This window comes from Octopus sinensis, linkage group LG3 (genome assembly GCF_006345805.1).
Source record: "Octopus sinensis linkage group LG3, ASM634580v1, whole genome shotgun sequence".
In the NCBI taxonomy this organism is placed as follows: domain Eukaryota; kingdom Metazoa; phylum Mollusca; class Cephalopoda; order Octopoda; family Octopodidae; genus Octopus; species Octopus sinensis.
In genome coordinates this window covers 157,458,271-157,470,954 of record NC_042999.1, presented here as the reverse complement: position 1 = coordinate 157,470,954, position 12,684 = coordinate 157,458,271, and the positions used below count along the sequence as shown (strand labels likewise).

General features: G+C 32.3%; 1 protein-coding gene and 1 long non-coding RNA gene across 2 annotated transcripts in view; both read left to right on the top strand.

The window, feature by feature from the left end:
- The window catches only part of LOC115209306 (serine/threonine-protein kinase 3), a 52,365-nt gene extending 48,275 nt beyond the window's left edge, over positions 1-4,090 (top strand). The window contains exons 13-14 of the mRNA XM_029777646.2: positions 704-942; positions 3,300-4,090. Of these exons, the coding sequence (XP_029633506.1) occupies positions 704-942; positions 3,300-3,458 (398 nt within the window). The 3' untranslated portion in view covers positions 3,459-4,090. The remainder of the gene's footprint in view (positions 1-703; positions 943-3,299) is intronic.
- A 6,464-nt stretch (positions 4,091-10,554) lies between these two features.
- Positions 10,555-11,994, top strand: LOC118762637. Its single transcript, XR_004998400.1, has 2 exons — positions 10,555-10,672; positions 10,728-11,994. It is a non-coding gene; the product is annotated as an uncharacterized LOC118762637 (long non-coding RNA).
- The last annotated feature ends 690 nt before the right edge of the window (positions 11,995-12,684 follow it).

The following is a 12,684-nucleotide window of genomic DNA, read 5'->3' as shown; positions in this document are numbered from 1 at the left end:
GTACATACCTCTTCTCTTAGGTTTAAAAATCGTTGAAGCACCTTCCCTTTACTTAGCCAACGAACTGCACAGTAGCAAACAAGGTCACCATACCCTGATTCAAGAACTCTTTATATTGGCAATGGTTAAGTGCTTGAGATTTTATGAAAATGAAGGTTGAAACAACCACACACATAACATTCTCAAATTTTAGAGACTTTGCACATTATAGGCGCAGGAGTGGCTGTGTGGTAAGTAGCTTGTTTACCAACCACATGGTTCTGGGTTCAGTCCCACTGCATGGCACCTTGGGCAAGTGTCTTCTACAAGTGGGTTTGGTAGGCGGAAACTGAAAGAAGCCCGTCGTATATATGTATATATATATATGTATGTGTGTGTATGTTTGTGTGTCTGTGTTTGTCCCCCTAGCATTGCTTGACAACCAATGCTGGTGTGTTTATGTCCCCGTTTCTTAGCGGTTCGGCAAAAGAGACCGATAGAATAAGTACTGGGCTTACAAAAGAATAAGTCCCGGGGTTGAGTTGCTCAATTAAAGGCGGTGCTCCAGCATGGCCACAGTCAAATGACTGAAACAAGTAAAAGAGTAAAGAGTATATGTTTTCTTGGTCAATTATGCAATGGATCATTGCAAAGTTACTGTGCGCTAAATTCAAAGAAGTTGATTTTTCTTTTAATTTGTCGTACCTGATTTCATTTTGTTTAGGCCATAATACATCAACTGCCAACAAGAACAAGTACCGTCCAGCATACCTTGACCATTTTGAGAAAAAAGAACAAGAAGAGAAGAATAGAGTGAGTGGTCAGCTAAAGTCTCAACGAGAACAACAGCAGAGTCACTCAGCAGTTTCTCCATCATCAAATCCAACTCCACAGAAACAGGCAATACCACCACACCGTTTTCAGCGATCTTTTATTGATGGTGATTATGAATTTGCAAGTTATGTAAGTAATTTTCAACACTTTGTTCTTCCTTTATAATTGCAGTAATCCTAGTTAACTCTGAGAATAAAGTAGTTGATCAATATTATTTGTTACAGCTGTTCTTCCCTGTGTCATGAACATGTTGATCAACTATCACAACTACAATTTCCATTTGATTTCTATTTTGATGATGTACTTGACTCAATAGGTCTCCTCAAGCACAGCAGGTCGCCCTACGAGATATATATATATATATCGTAGGGCAACCTGCTGTGCTTGAGGAGACCTATTGAGTCAAGTACATTTATTATTGCTCACATAGGGCTAAATATAGAGAGGACAAACAAGGACAGATAGATTAAGTCAATTACATCGACCCCAGTGCATAACTAGTACTGTGCATAACTAGTATTTAATCGACCTCGAAAGGATGAAAGGCAAAGTCGACTTCGGCTGAATTTGAACTCAGAATGTAGAGAGAGACGAAATACTACTAAGCATTTCGCTCAGTGTGCTAACGTTTCTGCCAGCTCACCTTATATATATATATATTAAGAAATGGAGTCAAACACAGGTGTTATTCAAGTCATTTACACTTCCAATATACATTTCAAAAATGGCTTTGAGATTATTCTAGAGGTAGTAAAAATGATGTAAAACAGTGAATTCATTCCAAGTGGTCAACTAGTTTAATTCTACTAATAACAAGAAGTGCACTGAGTTTATCCGATTCGACATTTCTAGTTACTATTTCTACATTAACCCAGTTGTACTTAAAAAGCACCCTGGTTTGCACACAACAAAGCAGGTGTCACCCAGGATGGAATTAATGTGGTGTTAGCTGCCAGAAAATCAATCATTAAATTTGAGAATAAGCTATGGGTTCGTAAAGATCACCTGACAGTTTTGATGTTGTGATGGGAAGTTCTGACTCAGCCAAATTGGCTGATTTGGTCAGTATATATATATATATATATATATATATATCCTGTATGAGATGGCTGACCAATTCCCAAACATCAGTGGAGGTTTATGTTGTGATGATTGTCTACTCAACCTTCAAAATGTTTCTAACCAAAAATTACAAAGGGTTAAAAATGGGTTGGTTAAATTTTTCTGGAACATGGGCTTAACCCTTTAGTGTTCAGATTACTCTGTTAAATGTAATATTTTTTTACTTAAATTATTTTTAATTAATCATGCATTATCTTATAGCTTTGAGGTTTCAATGACGTGATTGTTCATTTTTAGAATGTCAATGTAGGTTAGGTGTGAGAGCCCTGATCTGGTCAGTTTAAACATAAAATAGGTAGAAAACTTCGGCCGGATATGGCCAGTTTAAACTCTAAAGGGTTAAACATTATTTTCAAAGATGATTTAAATAAAGCCAACTCTTTGGATGCTACCTTTAACTTATATAATGATTCATATTTCCCATACCATAAACCCTCAACTAATTTTAAATATATTAGCTTTTTCAGTAATCATCCCAAGACTATTACAAGAAACTGAGAAATATTTTACTTAGATTTTCTCGATTATCTGCTAATGTTGATATATCTTGAACAATAAAGCCAAATTTTATAACTCTGCCTTACTTAAAGAAGGCCATAAAGAAAACATTACTTATATTAACCCTATTGGCATTAATTCTGCCTCTATTAATCAGAATATGAAAACGCATCATAACGGTAATAACAATATAAATTTTAGTTTGGATAACAACACTTGATCGAAAAATGTAATTTTGCAGCATAAGGGAGATTACCGTTCTTTATATCCCTTTATACATAATAAAAATAAGTCTAGGACCTTTAAAGATAATTACCCTAATAACAAGGTGTGTTCTAGTAAAACAGTTTGGCTGATCATTCCATTTGATAAGTAGATCAAATCCAATCTCCCTTACCAGTTTCATGATAGATAAATTTTAGCTGTGTTCATTGTGATGAATATTACTAATTTTAACTTTGATAGGATTGAAAGTTATAAAAATATGTAGATGCTAATATTTAAATTACTTTTGCTTCTATCAATACTATTAAGTTTTTTAATTTAAGAAAAATTGAGGAGGATATTTAAGTGTAAACAATTTTTATGAAAGGAATAATTGATTTTGAGGTCAATTGGTTATGTTTATAAAATATTTGCTTCAATAAAAATTATAAAGAATGTGTATTTGATCTAATATTTAATCGTACATAGTAACTTATTTATGTTTGTTTTCCTTGATTTCAAATATTGCTTTCCTTAATGTCAGAATCCGAATAAAATGTTTTGGAGTATTGTATCATTTCTGTAAAATATGGAATAAAATTTTTTGATGCTGTGAAATTCTAAAAAGAATTGTTTCTAAAGCTGTTTATTCTATTTTACAGTTGCGTACGCTCCCTTATGATGAATTGGAAAAGCGATTGCGGAATTTAGATCCTGAAATGGAACGGGAAATTGAAGAATTGCGTGCACGCTATCAAGCTAAACGTCAGCCCATTCTTGAGGCAATTGATGCGAAGAAAAAACGGCAACAGAAGTTTTGAATTTAATTATTGCATATCACATTTAGTAGATGCCACCCAATGCCATGTATTCTATTTGTCATTGGAAAACTCTCAATATAGACTTAATTGAAATTTTTCTGACATGCTCTGTTAAAAATTATGACAGAAGCATAGAACCACTCATAGCATACATACATGAATGATATGTCAGCAATTATCTCTACATATGCATACATGTCCTGCATGGATTATGTTATTGAGGGCAGCCTTCTAAGAGCTACCTTGTATATACATTTATATATACACTCCATATACTCTGAGTACATGGTTAAAAGCTTGGTCCAGTTTTTAGCTGTGGGTATTACCAAATTCATTTAGTAACTCCCGCACCTTTATTATTATTATTATTATTTTTATTAATATTATTATTATTATTATTATTTGTGTGCGTGCGTGCATGCATGTATGTGTGTGTTTACATGTTTGCATGTGTGTGTATAATTGTTTGCTGTGAACTGGCTTTCAGAATGATTTTCAGGCTGCAATTTACACCTCAGCCATTTGTATTTCTAGAACATATGAGTTGGAGGGCTCTGATTTTTTTTTTTTTTTTTTTTTTACTTTTAATTTTTTTTAAAAGTAGAAAAAACTAAATTACATTTCTAAAAATATTTAATAGTCCTGTTGTTTTTTTTGTTGGTACTTTTTTTGTGGGGAGGAGAGATTAATTGAACTGTGTATGTGTTGCATATTTCTATGTTCTAAAGAGAGGAGAAATCTAATCTTTATTTATGCTATAAGAAAACTTCAGAAAGACATCAAAGCAAAGAGTATACAAATTTCATAAAATCAATTCTCTTTTTCATTTGTTCTTTCTTTTCTTCAATTTTTTTTCTTTCTCTGTCCTTCTATTTCGTTTACCTCTTCTTTCTTTTTCCTTTCTTCTCTCTTCTTTCCTCTTTGTCAATAGATATGTTTTTATTTGTGAGTTTCTTTCTATTACTTTGTTACTCAGAAGGAATTTTCTGTTATATATTAGAAGTTGTTGAATTGTAAAAAAAAAATTCCTGAAGAGGAGGTGCTTCAGTATATGAGTGTTTTTTTAAATTTAATTTTATTTTTTTTTTACTGTTCTATTAGCAAGACACCGAAATTTGCTGCTCTATTTACCAGCAGTAGAATTAAAGTATATAATTCCATGGGAAAACTGATATAACTGAAGCTTTAAGCTACAGCATTTCTCTATTATAACAATTTCCAATATATTATATTTAATAATCCAGAATATAACTTTTCTATAATACAAACAACTTGAAACAGTTTTCTTGTATTTCTTCCACAACAAAGTACACCATAGTTTGTTAATCTTAAGATTATGACTAAATAGTGAATCAATTATCTTCTCCGTTTGTTATCTAGCTGTTAAATCTGTTGCTCTGATACACAATGTTGTGATACTTTTATGGTGAATTACATTGAGACTGCTGCAGTCCAGAAGTATAGAAAAAGCAATTGTTAAAATAAATATTTTTTCAATTTCCCCGTTACCCATTTTCGGATCTTTACCCTTTTAACAGCAAATCGAAAAATTAAATTTTTTGTAACTAAACACTTCCAGACAGTGTTAGAATGTGTCATATAAAACATCTTTTACTCTTAGTGTTGTTGAGAAAAATTTATATTTTCAAAGTTATTTCGTGTTAAAGTTGACGTATTTCGGTAATTTCAACCAATCAATGACGTGTATTCAGCTGAATAAAATTAATGTTGTTGTTTGTCAACAACAACTATCGGCGGTATATATTTCGTTTGTCACTGTTATTTATGACATATTTCATCTCAGTTACGTTTGTATGAATAAACGAGTGTATCTGAAGCATGTTTACTTCATGGCACCACCACAATCGTTCATGCATTTCTACTGCTTTTAGTTTGTTTTTTTTTTCTTGTTTTTCAGCTATTATTTTTGGAAAGACTTTTTGGCTCTCCTACCCCTCCTCCTCCAATTTCTTCATTTTTCATTCTTTTCCATAACTGTAATCCTAACACCCTAACTCTAAAACCCTAACCCTAAAATCCTAACCCTAACTCTAAAACCCTAACACCCTAAAGCTAAAACTAGTACAAATGCACGAATGATGTCATAAATAACAGTGACAAACGAAATATACATCACTGAGTGTTGTTGCCAAACAACAGCAGTAATTTTATTCAGCTGAATACACGTCATTGATTGGTTGAAATTACCGAAATATGACAACTTTAACACGAAATAACTTTGAAAATATAAACTTTTCTCAACAACACTAAAAGTAAAAGATGTTTTATATGACACATTCTACCAGTGTCCGAAGTTTGATAGTATTTAGTTACAAAAAATTATTTCTCGATCTGCTGTTCAAAAGGAAAAGATCCCCATTTTCCCCACTAGTATTTGATTTTTTTTTTACCTTGAATCTGTCAGCGATGAATCTTATTACAGCTGATCACCTAACTTACTAGTTGAGATTTTTATTGTTGTTAATGCTGTTATTTTCTTTTTTAATTCTAAATATGGTTTGGTGTTAAATATGTCTTTTGTTTGTTTTTATAATGTAGTTAAAGGAGGAGGGCAGTGCCATCACCTTCCAGGCCGTATCTGTCCTGCAAGATCAGAGTAGTTGTTGTTCAGTTTGTTGATATTCTATTGAGAAAAACAAACAGAGGCAAAGGATTCCTGGGGGATACAATTCTGGAGACAAAGTACCTGGGCATGGAGACACAGTAAAGATAACAAAAGAAGTTGTATGAATGTTGGGTCAGCTTGAATATAGGAGGTCTTCATTGCCACTAAATAGTTTAGAGGGATAAAAGGTTGCTACAGTGGCAGTAGAAGAGTCAGAATGAAGAAAAAGCTAGTCTGTAAACCAGTGCTTGAAATTATGTTTACATGTTTGTCAATCATGTGGTTCAGGATCCTTGTACATATAGTAACACTGTCCCATATGTGCAAGCAATATGACAGTATGGGTCATCTTACTTGTTCTTTGTAAACATTTCGCAACTGAGCAGTGCTGAAAGTGGAGTACTAGTCTTTGTGATGCACTTTCAGCAACGTTAAATATGTGGAATTGGTATGAGAGATAAGAAATTCTGAAATCTCACACTTGAAATGAATTTAGTTGTGTGAGATACAAGACTTTCTTTGATACGTGTAGTGATTGTTGTGTTAACTCTTAGTCTCAGACCACAGATATCTGTTTTTGAATTGCATAAAACCACAGTTTAACTAGTATTGTTGTTTATAGAATTAAAAAAATACCCCCAAAAGCTGGAACTAAGCACTTTACTTTGCAAGAAACAAAGTTTAGCTTCATTTTAGAAGTAACTTTCTGTTAAAAGCCTTCCTATTTGATCACGTGTTTATCTTTGTATTTTGTTAAATAAATTTCTCAGATTTTTTCTTCTTTCAATTTTAAGGCTTAATGGCAATTAGTATCTCAAGCAGTGAGTTAGAATTCAGTAGTATTATTTAATGATTTATTCATTTGTAATTATATATTTATAAATGATTTAATTAGAAAACCAGTAGACAGGAATCAGTATTTTGTGTGTGTGTGAAAGCATATTTAATCAACTTCACCTCTGTTCTTCCTACCTTGGCAAGTGAAAGGACCTGACAGTAGGGAAAACAAAAATCAATAACAAGTAAAAGCTATGTTCACCATGTTCATCAATTCACATTTTATCATATCAGTAAATGTCATTCAAATTCCTGAAATAGTTGTACATTTAGGATTTTTTTTTTTTTTGTACTGGACTAACTGATTTTAACAAAATCCCTAGTTTCTAACAGTATTGAGAAATTTATATAGAAAAAAAAAACACCAATGAAATATTTTCTCAAAATCCTTGTTTATGAAGTCATTAACGATAGTGTGAGCATATAAGTTGTATGTGGGAAGAGTTAACTCTTTTATTACAATAATTTCTTATATATATTCATTTACGTTTCAGTTAAATTCTAAAATAATCATGTGTTTAGACAGGTTTCATAGAACAACTATAACTTTTATATTTACTTATATATTAAACGTGGTGTTTTGAATGCAATCTAATTAAATACAAGTAAAATCTAAATTTTGTTCAAACATCATGATATGAAATAGTTATGTTGTATAGCATATAATATGATACAGTTTATTATGTAGCAGAAATGCCCTTATTTCACCCAATATGTTCTTTCTCCTTTCTTCACGTTTTGTATAGGGATTAGCCTCTGCCATTACTGTATAGAACAGTCATATGAATAAAAGTAACTAGTCAAAGGGGTTTGAGTTATGAGGATGACCGATTGAGTCCTGTTTCTTGTAGAAATTTAAGAAAGTCATTCTCTTTCTGGAAATTATTGCTTTCTGACATTGCTTATATACTTCAGAGTTCACTCCATGTTAGGCTTCATTGATTAATTTATTTATTTGCTGCATTCAAAAATTATTCATATTTAAAGTTGCTGTGAATAATCTAATCTTTTAACTTTTACTTGTTTCAGTCATTAGACTGCGGCCATGCTGGGGCACCAACTGAAATTTTTAGTCGACCTCAGTACTTCTGCTAAGTTATCTGACGTAAACACACCAACACTGGTTGTCAGGCAGTGATGGTGGGGACAAACACAGACAGAAAGACACACACACATATCTATGTGTGTGTATATATATATATACTCTTTTACTCTTTTCAGTCATTTGACTGCGGCCATGCTGGAGCACCGCCTTTAATCGAGCAACTCGACCCCGGGACTTATTCTTTTGTAAGCCCAGTACTTATTCTATCGGTCTCTTTTGCCGAACCACTAAGTAACAGGGACATAAACACACCAGCATCGGTTGTCAAGCAATGCTAGGGGGACAAACACAGACACACAAACATACACGCACACACACATATATATATATATATATATATATATATATATATATATACATACATACATACATACATATATACGACGGGCTTCTTTCAGTTTCCGTCTACCAAATCCACTCACAAGGCTTTGGTCGGCCCGGGGCTATAGCAGAAGACGGGCAACTTTCAGTTTCTGTCTACCAAGCCGACTCACAAGGCTTTGGTCAAGCCTGAAGCTAGGCTATAGTAGAAGACACTTGCCCAAGGTGCCATGCAGTGGGACTGAACCCAGAACGATGTGGTTGGGAAGCAAGTTTCTTACCACACAACCACTCCTGCACCTATATGCTTATATAATTTTATCAAATGGCAGAATTTTACAGAAAGAAAAAATTGGGGAAATATTTTTGGAAAACTCAAAATCATGAAATTACATTAGTAATGCAATAATAAGATTTATTTTGATATTTTGATATAAACCTGAATAGGTAAATGCAGGTGGTCTCTGAAGCTTTGGTTATTTTTCAATGGTGGAGCAATAGATAGGGTAATTAAAGAAGAATGAAGGATAGACAGCAATAATAAATCTCTGAACAAGATGTAAACAGTAACTGCACGACAATGTGAGGTATACTAGCCATCTCAATATGGCTAACCACTAAGGGTGGGTGTTACTGTAGCTTGTAGCCCCAGGAGAACATCGTCTCCAGCTGGCTTTAGGCACACTTTCTGTTAACTTATGGTATTTGCAAAGGGAGGTCATCCCTCCCTCGTCAACCTAAGTGATACGCACGGACTGCAGTTTCTAGGTATTGATCTGTCGTCGGCGTACGACAATCACCGGTTTTCGATGAAGGGAGTCCCGATGCAAATCCTTATATATTGTTTTTCCAGTAACTTTTCGTCACTGATCTCGAAAAACTGTATGCAAGCAATAATAAATCTCTGAACGAGATGTAAACAGTAACTGCACGACAATGTGAGGTATACTAGCCATCATTTAGGTAATTCCCATAGTGAAGGAAGCATGGGAAATATAATTGAACCTGTCAGTGCATGCTGTAAATGGCATGATCTGAAGGCCAAAAGTTGAGGAATGTATAATCCCCACCCCTTTCCAACACACACCATGCAAACAAAGATCAACCCACCAATGATGAGTGACATACAATACCCAGTGTCGGAGAGATGTGTGGAAGCTATTCAGACAGTCACTGATGGAAAAACTCACAATAATTCTAGTTTGATAATTTGTTACCAAATAGTAAAAATGACAATGTTACTTATTTTATTTTCAATATTTATTAGATTTCATTTGCAAGATTCTTTATATGAGTTCGTGTGTTGAAGCATATTCTGTTGTGTCTGGGGAGAGTCATTCTCTTTTAGTACCTTATTATTTAACACACTCACTGGTAAAATTTCCACTTATTTCTTATTTTTATTTTCATTTTCTTTTTTTTTTCTTTATTTAAAAAAAAAATTAAAATAAGAAATAAGTGGAAATTTTACCGGTGAGTGTGTTAAATAATAAGGCACTAAAAGAGAATGATTCTCTCCAGACACAACAGAATATTTATTAGGTTTCAAGTCATTTATGGATCTATTTATAAAATTTGTTGGTAGAGCTGGTTTTTAAGAACTGTACCAGGTTTTTTTTTTTTTTTAGCTGTCACAAATAATCACCAGTTTTCTAAGTTCTCAGTTTTTTGTTTGTGGACTTATAGCAACCTTTTAATGTTTTAATGACATCAGATCCACATTTAAAACTTCCTGCTTGGGATCTGAATTTTTATCTGAAGTCTGTTCATAAACATATGGTATACTTGCTACTAGTGAATTAGCTAATACATACTCAAAGGAAAATTTAGCTAGTTCTATACCAAGTTTTATATATATATATATTTACATATATAAATTAGAAAAAAAACACCTTTTATTAATTCAATAATGAAAATTTAAATTATACCATTTAGAAAAATTACATATTATAGAAAGATTAAATATAAGATAAAACATATAACGATGATTAAGTAATGTGCAAAATAATAAATAAAGCGTATATATTTAATCTTTCTATGATATATAATTTTTCTAAATGGTATAATTTAATTTTTCATTATTGAATTGATAAAAGGTGGGTTTTTTTTCTAATTTATATATATATATATTATATTTTGTGAAATTTGATTTAGTATTTCTAAATTGAATTTTTCCCTGTAAGTTTGGAATAATATTCCCGCATAAGATTATTATTATTATTATTATTATTATTATATATATACATCAATCTAAATTTTATTTTGTTGACTTTTTTAAAAGTCAGCATTAGCATGGATTGTGCAAGAGTTGTGCTAATGTAAGTTGTGTAAGAACTATGTCAGTGTGAGTTGTGCAAAAGCTGCGTTAGTATGGGTCAAGAAGAACTATGTTGGTGCAGATTGTTGATATAAATTAAAAATTAGTGATGAAATTTAAATATAAAGGGCTGATATTTAAGAATGTTGTAGTCACACTCTCTCTCACTCTCTTTCATCCTTTTAAAAACAATCTGCCTATGAAATGTTAACGGGTGTATGTGAACAAACAAGGTAAAAAGACAAAAAAGTTGAGTACCACACATGCATTATGCTATTAATTCTGTATTATAGTCCAAATATAACCTACTAAATCTATAAAGTTGAAATAGTTTTAGTTTACATGTAAATTTGTAACAGTTTGGAAACCAATTTCGAAATCAGTTCCATAGGGTAAACATGGTATTTACTTTTATTCTTTTTCTTTATTTGCTGTTTTGTACAAACATGATCTCAAAGTCCATGCTCATCAATATATAATAGTTTTGGTATAGCATTACTAAATATTTATAATAAAAATTCATGAACTGCCCTAAAAGAAAAATTTTCATCAATTAGATTTTTCCTCTCGTTTCATAGAAAATACTAAAGAGAGTTTTTGCCTATTTTCTTAAAATTCTTTGAAGAGAAAAACTTAATTTGTTTCATTTCCTTGAAATGCATTCGAAAGCTATACATAATACTTCTGCAATGTCTGTTATGTGTGCAATGTGTGTTGTGTGTGCATGTGTGTGTCTTTATGTGTATAAGAATAGTATATCCATAAAGCAGAGTATGTGTGTTGTCAAAAAGATGTTATTTCTTATCTTTCCAAATTTCATGATCTTCATTATTCTCAAGCATCTGGACTATTTAATCAGTACATATTTTGTCCAACACTGTGAGAAAATGTTAAACTTACGAAGGGAAGAAAAACTGCAATAATTATGATTTTTTCCCTTTTAATATATGACTGTTCATTTAAAAAAAAAATTGCTTGAAATAATTGCCTCCATTAGCTACAAACTGTAACATGCATACATGCTTATAGTTTGATTTATTTCTTAAGAAAGAACACTGATACAAATAGAAACACCAAACACAACATATATAGTGATAAGGGACAAGCAAGAAAGGTATTAGTTATATGTTGACTTATATCTCATACAGTGCCTTGCATTAGATTAATGAGTGTTGTTAAAAATTTGCTGCATTTGTTCATGAAGAAATGCAACAATTTTTTTTATACATAATAATCCTTTGTTGCCAATATTAATCTTTTTTTTTTAACTTTCCAATATTTTTCTTCGTACAAGATGGTGTAATAATAAAGCATTCTTTTTAATATTTTATTTCTTTATAGATTTCAGAAAATTTATTGCCAGCATGCTTTTCTTAAAAAAAGAAAAGGGAAGAAAAAATGTAATAATGATGTTAATCTTCACATCTCTTTTACTACATTTTCAGATTTTTTTATTATCATACATTTATATTTTATACACAGGCGTAGGAGTGGCTGTGTGGTAAGCAGCTTGCTTACAAACCACATGGTTCCGGGTTCAGTCCCACTGCGTGGCACCTTGGGCAAATGTCTTCTACTATAGCCTCAGGCCGTCCAAAGCCTTGTGAGTGGATTTGGTAGATGGAAACTAAGAGCAACATGGCATTCTTGAAAATTATTTCAGATAATGGTCCCCAATATTCAAACTATGAGCTATTTCTTCAAGCAGAGGAATTTTCAACAGATAAGCTTGTTTTGAAATTATATTACAGACCTTACAGTTGGACGTATGAATATGCACAATAGAAACTATCTATTTTAATTAATAAAACTCCTCTGAAGGGTTTGTTCCATCAGAGTATAGGTTTAAGTATTAGAAAATAACTCAATCTGTAATCATCATCTTCATCGTCGTTTAATGTCCGCTTTCCATGCTAGCATGGGTTGGACGGTCCGACTGTGGGCTGGCGAACCAGATGGCTGCACCAGGCTCCAGTCATGATCTGGCAGAGTTTCTACAGCTGGATGCCCTTCCTAATGC